The sequence below is a fragment of the Bombina bombina genome, chromosome 1 (genome assembly GCF_027579735.1).
Source record: "Bombina bombina isolate aBomBom1 chromosome 1, aBomBom1.pri, whole genome shotgun sequence".
Classification (NCBI taxonomy): Eukaryota; Metazoa; Chordata; class Amphibia; order Anura; family Bombinatoridae; genus Bombina; species Bombina bombina.
The window spans coordinates 1,379,116,267-1,379,131,575 of record NC_069499.1 but is presented as its reverse complement, the minus strand read 5'-3'; the positions used below and the strand labels follow the sequence as shown (position 1 = coordinate 1,379,131,575).

General features: G+C 38.0%; 1 protein-coding gene across 1 annotated transcript in view; it reads left to right on the top strand.

Moving 5' to 3' along the window:
* The window catches only part of KCNN3 (potassium calcium-activated channel subfamily N member 3), a 457,853-nt gene that overhangs the window by 343,550 nt on the left and 98,994 nt on the right, over window positions 1-15,309 (top strand). The window contains 1 exon segment of the mRNA XM_053704468.1: window positions 2,672-2,782. Within this exon segment, the coding sequence (XP_053560443.1) occupies window positions 2,672-2,782 (111 nt within the window).

The following is a 15,309-nucleotide window of genomic DNA, read 5'->3' as shown; positions in this document are numbered from 1 at the left end:
ATTCTATTTGGTTTCGATTGAGGATTTCCCTATTTATTACTTTGCTGACCAAATTACTTTGATTGTCTGATACATTAAATGGAGCTTATTATATGGAAAAAAGGGTTTTCAAAAGGTTGGATGTGTCTGAGGGTTTAAGAGTTCCCAAAACTACTGTTTATTGGACACCTACATCAAAACGAAATATTAATGATTCAGACAGAGCCTGCAGTTTTAAAAAAATCAATTTACTTTTGTTATCAAATTTACTTTGTCCTCTTGGTGTCCTACGTTAAAGAGTAAACCTAAAAACGCTATGAGTTAAGGAGTGTGCATGTGCATTAGAACTCTATGGCAGCAATGTTTCCAATATAACAGCAATGTTTCCAAGAAAATGTTTGTTTAGTTTTTGAAGTCTGACTGAATCCTTTGTTTGTAGAAGAACAATTGGAATAAGGCTTATGTTTATGATTGGCTAACAGCTAACACATGACATAGGTAGTTAAATGAAAGGAAATTTGAAATGAATGTGGGAAAAAAATATATATATTTTTTTTTAAATCCAAACTACGTTATTGCATTTTTTTTATTTATTATGTATTTTTTTACTATGAAATTCTGCTATTCTGCTGCATTTAAAGGGACATTCCAGCCAAAACTGAAATGCGCACAGGTGCCTTTCCTTTTTGAATATAAGCATTTCTGCAATATACATGTATTAGCAAAAATGCTTCTAATAAAAGCTACAGCTGTTTGAAAAGTGTATTTTATTTATGTATAGCACTTGCTCGGAGAGCCTAAGGTGCTTGTATCATCTGGTAATGACTCGATTTGTTAATTGCTGACATCATACACGCCCCACTGGCTCTCTGAGCAGCTGCAGTATGTAAAATGCTGCTGCACTGAGAATATCTAGCTGTACTTCACATGCATGTGCGGAGAAATGTATTAACACTAAAATAGTGATCATTTTACTAGAAGCATTTTTGACAAACATATGTATATTGTAAATATGTTTCTATTTAAAGATGTAATTCATCTATGTATATTTCATTTTTGACCGGAATGTCCCTTTAATTACCCTTTAAGGGTTTTGGGTGGATTGGAAAGGAATGGTAATGTAGCCAGTGTATCAGATGTATTTTAATGATCGCATCCAAATGCTGCTGATTACTGAGCTTCACATACTATGTGCTTCACAGACTTCAAAAGGTCAAAATGTAAAGAGTGGCTTACTAGCCACAGAAAAATGTGCAGTGGGATTGGAGGACTGCAATCTAACCAGTTGTTCAGTGTGATTAGAGGACTAGAATCTAACCAGTTGTTCAGTGTGATTTGAGGACTGGAATCTAACCATTTGTTCAGTGTGATTGGAGGACTAGAATCTAACCAGTTGTTCAGTGTGATTGTGAGGACTGGAATCTAACCAGTTGTTCAGTGTGATTGGGTGTGATTGGAGGACTAGAATCTAACCAGTTGTTCAGTGTGATTGTGAGGACTGGAATCTAACCAGTTGTTCAGTGTGATTGGAGGACTGGAATCTAACCAGTTCTTGAGTGTGATTGGGAGGACTGGAATCTAACCAGTTGTTCAGTGTGATTGGAGGACTGGAATCTAACCAGTTTTTCAGTGTGATTGGGAGGACTGGAATCTAACCAGTTGTTCAGTGTGATTGGAGGACTGGAATCTAACCAGTTCTTCAGTGTGATTGGGAAGACTGGAATCTAACCAGTTCTTCAGTGTGATTGGGAGGACTGGAATCTAATCAGTTGTTCAGTGTGATTAGAGGACTGGAATCTAACCAGTTCTTCAGTGTGATAGGGAGGACTGGAATCTAACCAGTTGTTCAGTGTGATTGGGAGGACTGGAATCTAACCAGTTGTTCAGTGTGATTGGAGGACTGGAATCTAACCAGTTCTTCAGTGTGATTGGGAGGACTGGAATCCTTCTTCAGTGTGATTGGAAGGACTGGAATCTAACCAGTTGTACAGTGTGATTGGAGGACTGGAATCTAACCAGTTGTTTAGTGTGATTGGAGGACTGGAATCTAAACAGTTGTTCAGTGTGATTGGAGGACGGGTGCTTTGAGAATAGAGAAAAAAAACAGTAATCTTAGAATGTAGAAGGTGAAGCAGTTACGGAAAATTAATGTTTGTGTGTAACCAATACAAGTTGAATAATTTAAATCAGAATTTCTTCATACAATATATATGTTTAACATCTTTTTAAAATACGTGAAAGAAAATTATAAACCTTATAGTACCCTAAAGTATTAGCAACAACTAAACATTTTTTGGTAATTTTTATTCACCTAATTCTTTTATTTTTTACAAAGGACATAACAAAAATGTTAATTTTTAGCAACTTTACTTTCTTATATAATCTTTATAGTATTTTGCGAGCACATAACATACATTATCCTATTGGTGCACTATATTGTACTGTTATGATGTGGTTGATTCTTATTGGCTTTGACAACAGGCATTTTCAGTTATCTAAATACAGGCTGCAGCACCTTAACATGTGTACTAGACAGGAAATGTAATAATTCTGTTTGAATCTATATAGCTACAACATCTGATGCTTTCTGTGTTGTAATAAGAATATCATTAACAGAACATAAAGTGTCCTTTCAGAAGTAAGGTAGGAATAGAGTGGGTGATCTATTTGACATATTTTCTTTCTTCCTTAGGGAGCAGGATGCACTGCCTTAGTTGTTGCTGTGGTTGCTAGAAAGCTGGAACTCACCAAGGCGGAGAAACACGTTCACAACTTTATGATGGACACGCAGTTAACCAAAAGGGTAAGAAAAGAGTATGGCACTCTTTATGGTCACTCATTTTAATGGCGTATGGTACTTATGTGGTTTAGTAATATGTGATAGAAACAGATGAGACTGCTTGTCCCGACTCTAATTAAGACCCTAGATTAGACCATCTTGCAATAAATGCAGCATATATATTGCACACCCAATTTAAATTCAATTGCTCCCCTAGGTCTCGTCTTATCTTTCTTAATTTAGCCCATATTGTTTGATCTTCCTATTTTGTCAGTTTTTCTTTAAACCACAAAATCCATTAATTTTAATTCTCAACCATTCTGATTATACATTATTTTGAATGATGTCGATTCCAGACCACTTACTGTATGGAACATGCCCCTACTGCTGAGAGGCAGCCACGGATTCCCCTTTTCAAAAAGTATCACATGAATACCTTCCAGTGCTGCAACATGACCTCTTGTTCCAGTTCTTCACTGCATTATTGTGCATCTTATTCTTCTCATGTCTCACTCCCCCTTCATTCCTGCAAGCTAGTTAAACACTCTCTTCCATAGTGAATTTAGTCTGCAGAACCCATAACCTCTTCGCTGACTACCTTGTAAAACCCTCAAACACATCCTAACCTGTCATTATTGACCATGTGAGAGCAGCAAAAAGCCTGCTGAGCAATGCTTGCACATTCTGCTGTAAGTCAGTTGCTAAGCAATCTCTGAGAAAAAAAAAATATTATACCTGTGAAACCAGCATTCATATTATTTTATACTTTTCCTCTGACTGTTGGGTGGTATGTGGCAAACCATTGTGGTGTTAATATAAAAGAAGACAGATTGAACGTTCCTAATAATGTCCTTAAAATATCCCTTGAAATTTAACAAAGACTCTGTCTTCTGAGAATTCACTGGAACAGTTTCTCAACCAATTGTAGTGATATCTGTTATTTTACTGCCCTTGACTAGTGGAAGATTATCAAGATTATGGCTCAAAGTGAGGATCTAAATTGTTCATGGTATTTTTCTTTGAGTGTATACTATTAAAGGGATATTTTTATATACATGGAGTATGTATCACATTCATCTCTTTAAAGGGACAGTAAACACCTTGAGGTTTTTATATAAAATGGTCAGTTATACATAGTAAAGCAACTTTGCATTATACTTTAATTATTTATTTTGCCACCTATTTATGTTATTTTGTGCCTAAATTGTGGCTTTTCTAATTCTCTAAGCTGGAAATGCACTCTGCTGAATTATCAAGGCTAACCCCTCTACATAGATGTCCCTATTTGGCATTAGCAGATAAAACCTGCAAAGCAATGGACTTTATACTAACATAATTGCCATGGCTAGCCTTGTATACCAATTCAAGCCTGGATTGGCTCTTCCAAATAAGTAAAGTATTGGATGGAACTTGGCTATTGAAAAACAAAAGATGTTAATTTCTTTAAAAAAATGTTTTGCCTTGGCTGATATCATTATATAGCAAGAGTGTGTCCATTTAAGCACTGAATTGGAAAGGCATTCATACATAAATGTTTTAAAAGCATTTAAAACTTGCAATGCCCGGCATATTGTAATAAAGTGATGTGTATGTTTCCCTTGAATGTGGGCAGGTATGAGCAAATGAGTTGCACTATGTAGTATAAAGCCAGCAAGCAAAATTTTACGGCAAGAGCAAGCAAGGTCAAAAAGGAAAGTGTATAGTATTGTTTTATTTTAATTAATTATTCAATTAAATTATTAATTCATTCTTTAACCCTTTGAGTGCTAAGCACTTTCCCACCTGGGTGCTAAGATTTTTTTAATTTTTTTTTTTTTAACACATTTTTTTTAACTAACTTTTTTTTTTTCAGACCCCCAAGACTTACACTGTTGGAAAGGTTAGGCGATTACCTTTCCAATGGTGGGTCTTGGGGGTCTGTAGCTGAGATACAGGCACATGCCCCCTGATCCTATACTTAACATTGTTAAGTATAAATAAAGTTGCGCGGTGACGTCATCACGTTATTGCATGTGACGTCACCACGCAAAACGGGAAGGCCCGGCAATGCCTGTCACTCTACAGGCACGATCGCCGGGGTAGGAGCGGGTGGGAGCCCCCAGATCTCCCTCAAGATGGGAGAGTGCTAGTGACGGCTCTGAGCCGTCATTAGCACCAGAGTGGGAAACGGATATTAAACCCACACATGTTTCTTTTGTGATTCAGACAGAGCGTACTATTTTTAAAAAGTTTCTAATTTACTTCTATCATTAAATTTACTTTGTTCCCATGATATTCTGTGTTGAAGAGATACCTAGGTAGGCATCTGGAGCACTACATGGCAGGAAATAGAAAGAACTGTCATCTAGTGCTCTTGCAAATGGATAACATTCTTGCAAAACTGCTGCCATATATTGCTCCAGAAATGGGTCGGCTCCTAAGCATACTTCCCTGCTTTAAACAAAATATACTAAGAGAACGTAGAAAAATGTATAATAGAAGTAAATTAGAAATTGTTTAAAATTGCATGCTCTGTCTGAATCATGAAATAAATATGTTCGGTTGATATCTAATGGTACTGCTGCCTTTGGCATTACCACAGGCCTAAATTTCCTAATAAGAAATCCTTCCTTGTTTGTTTGTATTGCATTAACTGAGCCCTTCGGCTGTCACAGGCATAAAATAAAGTACGGCCTGTTCCAAAGCATAAACTTTACTCTAATTGCTCTAAACGTTCTACACAGTATAGGTGGTAGAAGAAAAAGACACATGTTTTCACACTTTTTGGAACAATACAAATCTTCTAGTACAGTGACTGTACATGTGTATGTTTTAGAGGAAGAGATATCCTAAAGAGCAGCCACACCTTTATTCCTCTGATACTTGTGGTGCTATATATACTGTTATTAGCGGGGTAGAATATGGTTTGACAAATCTCAGAAGTCCAAGTGGCCATGACTCTTGAAATTCTAGTTCTAGCTTCTGCTTGTCTATTCTTCTACAAACATCACTATATAAAACAATCTATTGGCTCCGCTATTTGATACTCCCCTGAGTATTCTGGAGTATACTACTTTCTGATTTCTATAAGTAGGTTAAAACCCATTAGAAGCTTTAAAAGCACATCCTATTCGTTCTAGTTTCAGTTCTTATTTCTCCTCTTGTGTTTTTGTTTTTTTATGCAAAACTGCTGAGCACAATTTCTCTCTCTTGGGGTCCGATTCTCATACACTTGCCGGCATGGAGAGAAAATATCAGCTTATTTTACAGAGCATTATATTGTACGGTAAGGGGTAGATTTATCATAGTGCGAGCGGACATGATACGATGTAGCGTATCATGTCCGCTGCACATCGATAAATACCGACAGCATAGGCTGTTGGCATTTATCATTGCACCAGCAGTTCTTGTGAACTGCTTGTGCAATGCTGCCACCTGCAGGGGGTGTCAATCAACCCGATCGTATTCGATCGGGTTGATTTCTGTCCCCGGCCTCAGAGCAGATGGGCAAGTTATGGAGCAGCAGCCTTTAGACCGCTGCTTCATAACTTCTGTTTCCAACGAGCCTAAGGGCTCACGCGGAAACAGGGGCATCAAGCTCCATACGGAGCTTGTTAAATCGGCCCCTAATTGTCTCTCCTTCACATAAAGCATATTAGTGAACTCCCCTTAATGAGATACACAGTCCCCAAGGTAGAAATTGTCTTTAAAACAAGACCTGAGGGCCCTTGTGATACTGATGAGAACCTTAAAGAATCTTGAATCTGGCACAGAAGAGGTTAAGCAGACATCAATATGCTATAACTTTACATTTTGCTTTGCTGCCTCTGGGAAGTACAAAGTGTTCTAAGCATTCCCTGTACACTTTGCAAGCTTCTGTGTGATGCTTCTCCTTGTAGCTCAGATAAATGCGTTTCAGCGTTTTTGCTCCGAGGCATATTTTGTTCTTTCCTCAGGATTACATTTTCAGCACAGTGAAAATTCCATTCATGTCCTTCTGCTATTGGTTCAGAAAATGTCATTTTCTTCTTAAACGGGAAGAGTCCACAGCTGCATTCATTACTTTTGGGAATTCAGAACCTGGCCACCAGGAGGAGGCAAAGACACCCCAGCAGCAGAGAAGTGTCAGAAGATTGAAGATAGTCTCTCATGGAGGGTAGTACTCTTCGAATGGACCTGGAGTTTTAAGTAATCCTAGAAAAAGCAAAGGAAGATCTCCAATCATGCAAAAAATTCTTTATTCCATTGAAATGTCCAGAGCAGGATCAAAAGATACACAACGTTTCGGGGACAAAGCCCCTTAATCATGTGATTAAAATGCATACAGCACACACCTGTTTAAATAAGCATCTACCTAGGATTAACCCCTTAATTAGATACAAACACATCACATCAATAAAGGTAGCGCCACCTACTGGACAAAGGTGAATATACATAAAAACAGCTAAGAAGCCTCCAGATTAAATAAACCAGTCTCAAGTATATACGGCACAAGCTCACCTTATAATACATAGGATAATTTAGAACAGAGGAATGATAACATACCAAATATCTACATATCTGATTTCTTTTTATATACATGTCTTCAAAAAAATTATTAATTGACAGCACCTATACATAAACAGAAAAGATATTACGTTTTTTTGAATTTATGATACATGTTAATCATAATAATAAGATAAAAAATAATAAATAGTAAATTGTCAAATGTCAGACGGTACCTCAAATTAATAGAAAACAGACCAATTAATTTCTCTATTCATACACTTTGGTTCCAGAGTACCCAACTTTAAGATCCAATAGGTTTCACGTTGCTTGAGTAGCAAATCCCTATTGCCACCCCTCCTGGGGGTCCTCACTTGTTCAATAATCTGGAACCGAAGTTGGCTGATTTGATGACCAGCTACCAAAAAATGATAAGCAACAGGTACTGAAAGAACTTTGCATCTTATGTTCCGTGATACGATCACATATGCGTCTAGAAGTCTCACCCACATAGACACGCCCACAAGGACACTTAATCATATATACAACGTAATTGGTATTACAAGTGAAATGATCTCTATACAGGTATTTATGACCTGTGTGGGGGTGTAAAAAATATGGACTTTTAATGATGGAACTACAATTAAAGCAACCCAAACATGGAAAGCAACCCACATTTTTCTTAGTAATAAATTGTTGCTGTTGATTTTTGCCAGAACCAATGTCTGCTTTGATCAATACATTGCGCAAACTTTTGCTGCGTTTATATGCAGGCATAAGAAAATGGCAAAACTCCTCAATCTCTGGGTTACAACCTTTAAGTATCTATCAGTGCTTGCGAATAATCCTAGAGATAGCTGGACTTTGTCTAGAGAATTCTGACACTAAAATTATTCTTTTGTTGTCTTTCTTCTTAGTTTTGCATTTTAACAATGTATCTCTCTGAATAGGTAATACATTCTCTATCACCTCCTCAATTAAAGTTCTAGGGTATCCCCTTTCTAGGAATTTTTTTACCCATCTCAGTTAATCTAAAGGGAACCTGTGAATCCTCAGCCACAATATGTTTAACCCGCAACAGCTGACTGCGGGGTAATGATTTTACAAGTGCAGGATGATGAGCACTCTAATAATGAAGTAAGCTGTTTCTGTCTGTATCTTTAAAGAAGATGTCAGTCTTAAAGCCAAAGCCATCTTTAATAACAGAAACATCAAGAAAATCTATTTTTACTTCACTATGGAGTAACTTAAATTTAATATTAAAAGTAGAATGATTTAACTTTAGGGGCTCTACCCTCAGGGCAGGGGCGTCCATTGACACGGCGGGGGATCATTTTGCCTTCCGTTATAGACTGACGCGTCTGCGTGTTCTACTAAGGCATGCTTTGGCGGTGCTGGAGGATTTCAGCCCTACTGGGCCGAGGGATCCTCGGTCTTCTGTGCCGTATGGCAAACTGGGTTAGACGTGTAGGAATGAAGACAATCTCTTTAATGTCTCCGTTTTTTTTGTTTTTTTTAAAGTATCTGTTCCAGTTCTGAGCTTGGGAGGATGGGGCCTCTAGTCGGCTGGTCCGGTTGGCGGGCCATTTTCCTTAAGCGTTCACCCTCGGGTACTGCCTTTCTTTTATTTGAATCCGGTTAGGATATATTTGATTTGTTTTCTGAAGCTCATGTCTGTTATAATTGTCCGTTGTGGGAACATTTCTTGTTGGGTGTTGAGTCGTTCACTTCGATGAAGTGTTCATGTTATGTTTATTTTATCCAATTTCTTGAGGGGGTGTTTTCGTTTTCTTATACGTCAACCTGCTCCTCGTCTTCGGTGAAAAATTGGACTTAAACCCCACTAACAAATTTCTAAATAAATTAAATAGAATGTTATCAGAAGGAAGGAAGATGGGAATTCTGAATGAACACAAGTTCTTGACACCTATTTTACCAATAATTTTCATCTTCTATTTCCTAATCAAAATACATAAAGATCTTAATAACCCACCGTGGAGACCAATAATATCTGGTATTGACTCAATGTCCTCCACCCTTTCCCAATATGTGGATACATTTCTCCAGAAACATGTAAAGAGTTTAGACTCTACCCAGGATCTAAATATAATAGAAAATTTGTTATGGGAAAGAGATATGATTATAGCTACTTATGACGTCACGTCACTTTATATCATAATAGATAATAAGATGGGACTAAAATCAGTTGAGAAATATCTAAAAAGGGACCCAGCAATGTCTAAGGAACAAAGGGACTTTATTTTTAAAAGCATAAGTTTTATTTTAGAGAATAACTATTTTGCATTTGAAGGGAAATATTTCCTACAAATAGAGGGAACAGCTATGGGTACGAGGTTTGCACCTAGCTATGCCAATCTCTTTATGGGAGATTGGGAGGATAATTTTTTCTCAACAAATAGCTATGTTGCAAACCTCGTACTCTATAAGAGGTATATTGATGACCTCTTGTTAATTTGGAGAGGTCCTGAGGATGAATTGGGGAAAATGTTTGATGATATAAATAAAAATAATAAAGGTCTTTCAGCGATAAGTTTAGCAAAGAAGCTGTATCATTTTTAGATCTGGAGATTATGGTAGTGGGAGATAAAATAGAGATGAAGACACATTTTAAGGAGGTAGATTCCAACAATTATATTCACGCAGATAGTTGCCACCTCAATAGGTGGAAAGAGAAAATAACAATGGGGCAGGTTATACGAATAAGAAAACATTGCTCAAGAGAAGAAGACTTTGAGAATCAAGCGATTATTCTCATAGAGAAATTCAATGCAAGGGGATACAAGGAAGAGAATATTAATAGAGCAGTCTCTAAAGCTAAACTAACTGAAAGACACTTATAGAATATAAAAATAAAAAACAACCAATTAAAAACACAGATACAACTATGGAAGAAATAAAAATTCCCTTTATCACAGACTTTAATGCAGATCATGGGATCATTAAGAAGATAGTCAAAAAACACTGGCATCTACTTAAAGCAGACCCACTTTTAGGTGACTTATTAACCCCAAAACCATATTTTGTATTTAGAAGGGCAAAAAACCTAAAATCAATTCTAGCTCCAAGCAACCTCAGACAAAATAAGATTAGCAAAAGCTGGAAAGATAATGACCTAAAAGGTAATAAAATTACGGGTTTCTACCCATGTTACACATGTAAAGCGTGCCAACACAGTATAAAGAAAAAAAGTATCACAATTCCCAACACAAATGAGGAATATATAATTAGGGACCTTATTAGATGTACACACAAAAACATAATCTATGCACTACAATGCACATGTAATTTATTATATATTGGCAAAACAAAAAGGTGTTTACGAGACAGAATTAGGGAGCACTTATATTTTATTGACAATAAAATAGATAAATATATTTATATAAAAATTTCAGGATGCACACAAGGGGCGAATTAATGACCTAAAATTCTGGGGCATACATAAGGTTAAGGAGAATTGGAGAGGTGGATATATTGAGAAAAGGTTGCTCATTAAATAAACCGAGCTAATATATCAATTTGGTACACTATATCCTAGAGGCTTAAATTCAGAGCTTGATCTGTCACCATTTTTATTTGAATAAATTAATGAGATGTGGAATTATACTTTATATTGCAATATAATATGCACAAAAACTTATGAGGAACATTACTCTAGAATGTGTAATAGAACACCCCTTTCGATAAGGAATATGTGATTGTTGCAATTTATATATTTGATACATTTGGTATATGAGTTTGTATGATACTTGTGTATACCTGTGAAAAAACACCTAGTAGAAAATACCACCTTTAAAGCATTACTATGTGGAGTTGGCTGTAGTATAATTTCAGCATACCACCATTATAACTGCCATTAAAAACTGGATCAATAAAAAACGATTAAGACCTTTAAAATGATGTTCATCTATGCCTGTAACTTATCTTGATAAAGCCCACTATAGGGTGAAACACGTTGATGGTGAAAGGCTACAGCATATACAAACTTTTATAGCCCGGGTTATTTTTCCATTATTTTCATTACTGATAAATACTTGCATGCTAGTAGCACTAAGTGCAAGTAAGTCCTCTTTTAAACACCTCATATTTGGAGTCTGCTACGCTTACAAGGCATATACATTGAATCTACTGCACCTACCGGTAAAAAATTCAAGCCCTTGCACGGAGGATTCCGTAACCGTGACGTAAACAAGGCAGTCACGTGAGTACATGCAGACAATCAGAGTAAGACGCTAGCAAAAGCGTGGATAGAGCCGTGGAAAAAGCCGAAGCACAGAGCAAAGCTCACACAGGTAAAACAATTCATTGGACCTGTGGGACAGTTTCCATTACTCTAAGGTAAAATATTTAAACCAACACCTTACTTGTCTCTGTGACTGACTGTCATTATGAAATATCTCTACTAAGAGGCTTCTCACAGGTGGTCCAAATTAATACTTACATTGGTATTACGTTTTATGACACGAAAGACTTGTAAAATCTGCTCGCCTATATGCAATAACATTAATTTGGATGAGGAATCCGTACATCTACATATACAATATTGTAGAACCCAAAAGTGGCTTAAAGGTGGTATGCCCTAGTAACACTCTCTAACATCAATTATTCAGTGTTTAACATTTTATATGTATGTAACAAACTATTTTAACCATTAAGGTCTTTTATTGTAATTTTTCATCGTTTTATAAGTTATAATTGTATATCTTTGTATGAGGATCTCTATTAGATTCCTATGGGAGACGTCCCAATTTTTTTTTATGTATATTTGGTAAATAAATGTATTTTAAAATATAATTTTTAGTGTTTAGTGTTGCTTCTATATTGTCTTCTACAATTGCCAATTCACACTTCTGGCAATTTTTAAATATTGGTATTTGTGATATCTTAAGCTTTTCTGTTGGCGCCCTCCTAAATATTTGCCTGTCTTGATCTAACCATTTTTTAACACAACTTAGAGGAAGCTGTGTTTTTTAGAGGGGTGTGATATCTTTCTGGCTAGCGCAATACTAGTAATCCATTATCAATTCCCTTTTAGGGTGGTCCGGTCATCTGAGTTCGGAAGTGCGTAAATGTCCGTCTTCCCTTGTTTCTGCGTATCACACGCTCTCATAATAGAGGGCGCAGGGGTTGAGTTTCTCCCCCTTTTTTTCCCCGGCAACCACCCCTGATTCGCTCTGCAGAGAAGTTGTGGGGTCTTCTATGGTCTTCTTTGTGTGGTATAGGGATTTCAGGGAGGGTGATCCTATGAGGATTTTGGCTCTCCATCTAAGGGGCTTGTTCAGCCTGCCGGGTAGCTTAGTGGGTTGGCAGTTTCCCACATGGCTAAGGTTGCGAGTTTAAATACAGCTTTTGTTGGGTGTTATCCATTATATGGAGCCCTGTCCCTGGTGAACTTCCGGGTCCCTGGAGAGTTTGAATCCAGCTGCAGCTGATTGTCTCTTCACTTTGTATTACAAATTGCAATAAAAAGATCATTTTACTTGGAGTATTGCACTTGAATCTCTAGGCTCTTGTTCTCTGGGGTGCAGGGTTCAGCTCCACCTATGGGTGTGGGTTGCCATCTCTTAGACCTGTCTAGATATTTGTCTATGCTCTTGGTCTGAGTTTCTTGCACATCCACTACCTAGAGTGCTCTCTCCATATGAGGTAACCTGGGGTTTCCTCAGGTCATATGGCCTGCCCCTGTTTTCGGGGGGTCTGGCTTAGGGCCATGTCTCTTGACTGAGTTTTGGGTCCGGATCGTTAGATTCAGTCCTGGGTGGTTCAGTTTAGAACTTTATGGTTAAGAACGTCCTCTTGTCCCTTCAGGGGAGCTTTGGTTCTTCCCTGGAGGTTAGTTTGATGCTTTTATGATGCATCTTTCAGTTGTCGCCAGTGGCAATTTTTGCATTTTGAGTCGAGGTTGTTTGTCTCAACTGAGCTGGTGGTAATGGTTGTTGAGTTATTGCTCAATGGTATTGCTTACCGTTTCTCTTTAAGCCTCTTTGCCCTGTCTACGGCTGGGGAAGTGGTCCCCTTGGCCTCTTGGGGAGGATTTTGGAAGTCTTACCGTTTCCATGGAGACCCTGTGGGTTCTATCTTCTCTTTCAATGAATTTTCTTCCTCCCTTGCGTGCTAGAGACTATGGAAGCTGGTTCTGGTATTAGGGTATCGTTATGGCTCAATGCCCTATCTCCCTTTTTTGGAAGTGCTCCTTCTTTAGAGAAGGGAAATGTGCAAGGGTTACGGACCCATGCACAACGTATCTCTATGGGCCATAGTAACAAGATAGTAGGTAAAGTAGTACTAATTGTAAGTACCTATAGGTGCCAAATATTTTTGTAATCAACAAGCACCTGTTAGGGGGGGCAATATAGCACTAAGGAGACTCATAGATAAATGAGTTACAAAGTCTGTAACAAAAAAACAAAATTTATGCTTACCTGATAAATTCCTTTCTCCTGTAGTGTGGTCAGTCCACGGGTCATCATTACTTCTGGGATATTAACTCCTCCCCAACAGGAAGTGCAAGAGGATTCACCCAGCAGAGCTGCTATATAGCTCCTCCCCTCTACGTCACACCCAGTCATTCGACCAAGAACCAACGAGAAAGGAGAAGCCAAAGGGTGCAGTGGTGACTGGAGTATAATTTAAAAAAAAATTTTTTTAGACCTGCCATAAAAAACAGGGCGGGCCGTGGACTGACCACACTACAGGAGAAAGGAATTTATCAGGTAAGCATAAATTTTGTTTTCTCCTGTTAAGTGTGGTCAGTCCACGGGTCATCATTACTTCTGGAATACCAATACCAAAGCTAAAGTACACGGATGACGGGAGGGACAGGCAGGCTCTTTATACGGAAGGAACCACTGCCTGAAGAACCTTTCTCCCAAAAACAGCCTCCGAAGAAGCAAAAGTGTCAAATTTGTAAAATTTGGAAAAAGTATGAAGAGAAGACCAAGTTGCAGCCTTGCAAATCTGTTCAACAGAAGCCTTATTCTTAAAGGCCCAAGTGGAAGCCACAGCTCTAGTAGAATGTGCTGTAATTCTTTCAGGAGGCTGCTGTCCAGCAGTCTCATAGGCTAACCGTATTATGCTACGAAGCCAAAAAGAGAGAGAGGTAGCCGAAGCTTTTTGACCTCTCCTCTGACCAGAATAAACGACAAACAGGGAAGACGTTTGTCGAAAATCCTTAGTTGCCTGTAGATAAAATTTATGGGCACGGACTACATCTAGATTGTGTAGCAGACGTTCCTTCTTCGAAGAAGGATTAGGACACAAAGATGGAACAACAATCTCTTGATTGATATTCCTGTTAGTGACCACCTTAGGTAGGAACCCAGGTTTAGTACGCAGAACTACCTTGTCTGAATGAAAAATCAGATAAGGAGAATCACAATGTAAGGCAGATAACTCAGAGACTCTTCGAGCCGAGGAAATCGCCATTAAAAACAGAACTTTCCAAGATAACAGCTTGATATCAATGGAATGAAGGGGTTCAAACGGAACACCCTGTAAAACATTAAGAACTAAGTTCAAACTCCATGGTGGAGCAACAGTTTTAAACACAGGCTTGATTCTAGCTAAAGCCTGACAAAAAGCTTGAACGTCCGGAACTTCTGACAGACGTTTGTGTAAAAGAATGGACAGAGCTGAAATCTGTCCCTTTAAGGAACTAGCGGATAAACCCTTTTCTAAACCTTCTTGTAGAAAAGACAATATCCTAGGAATCCTAACCTTACTCCATGAGTAACTCTTGGATTCGCACCAATATAAGTATTTGCGCCATATCTTATGGTAAATCTTTCTGGTAACAGGCTTCCTAGCCTGTATTAAGGTATCAATAACTGACTCAGAAAAACCACGTTTTGATAAGATCAAGCGTTCAATTTCCAAGCAGTCAGCTTCAGAGAAATTAGATTTTGATGTTTGAAGGGACCCTGGATCAGAAGGTCCTGTTTCAGAGGTAGAGACCAAGGTGGACAGGATGACATGTCCACTAGATCTGCATACCAAGTCCTGCGTGGCCATGCAGGCGCTATTAGAATCACTGATGCTCTCTCCTGTTTGATTCTGGCAATCAATCGAGG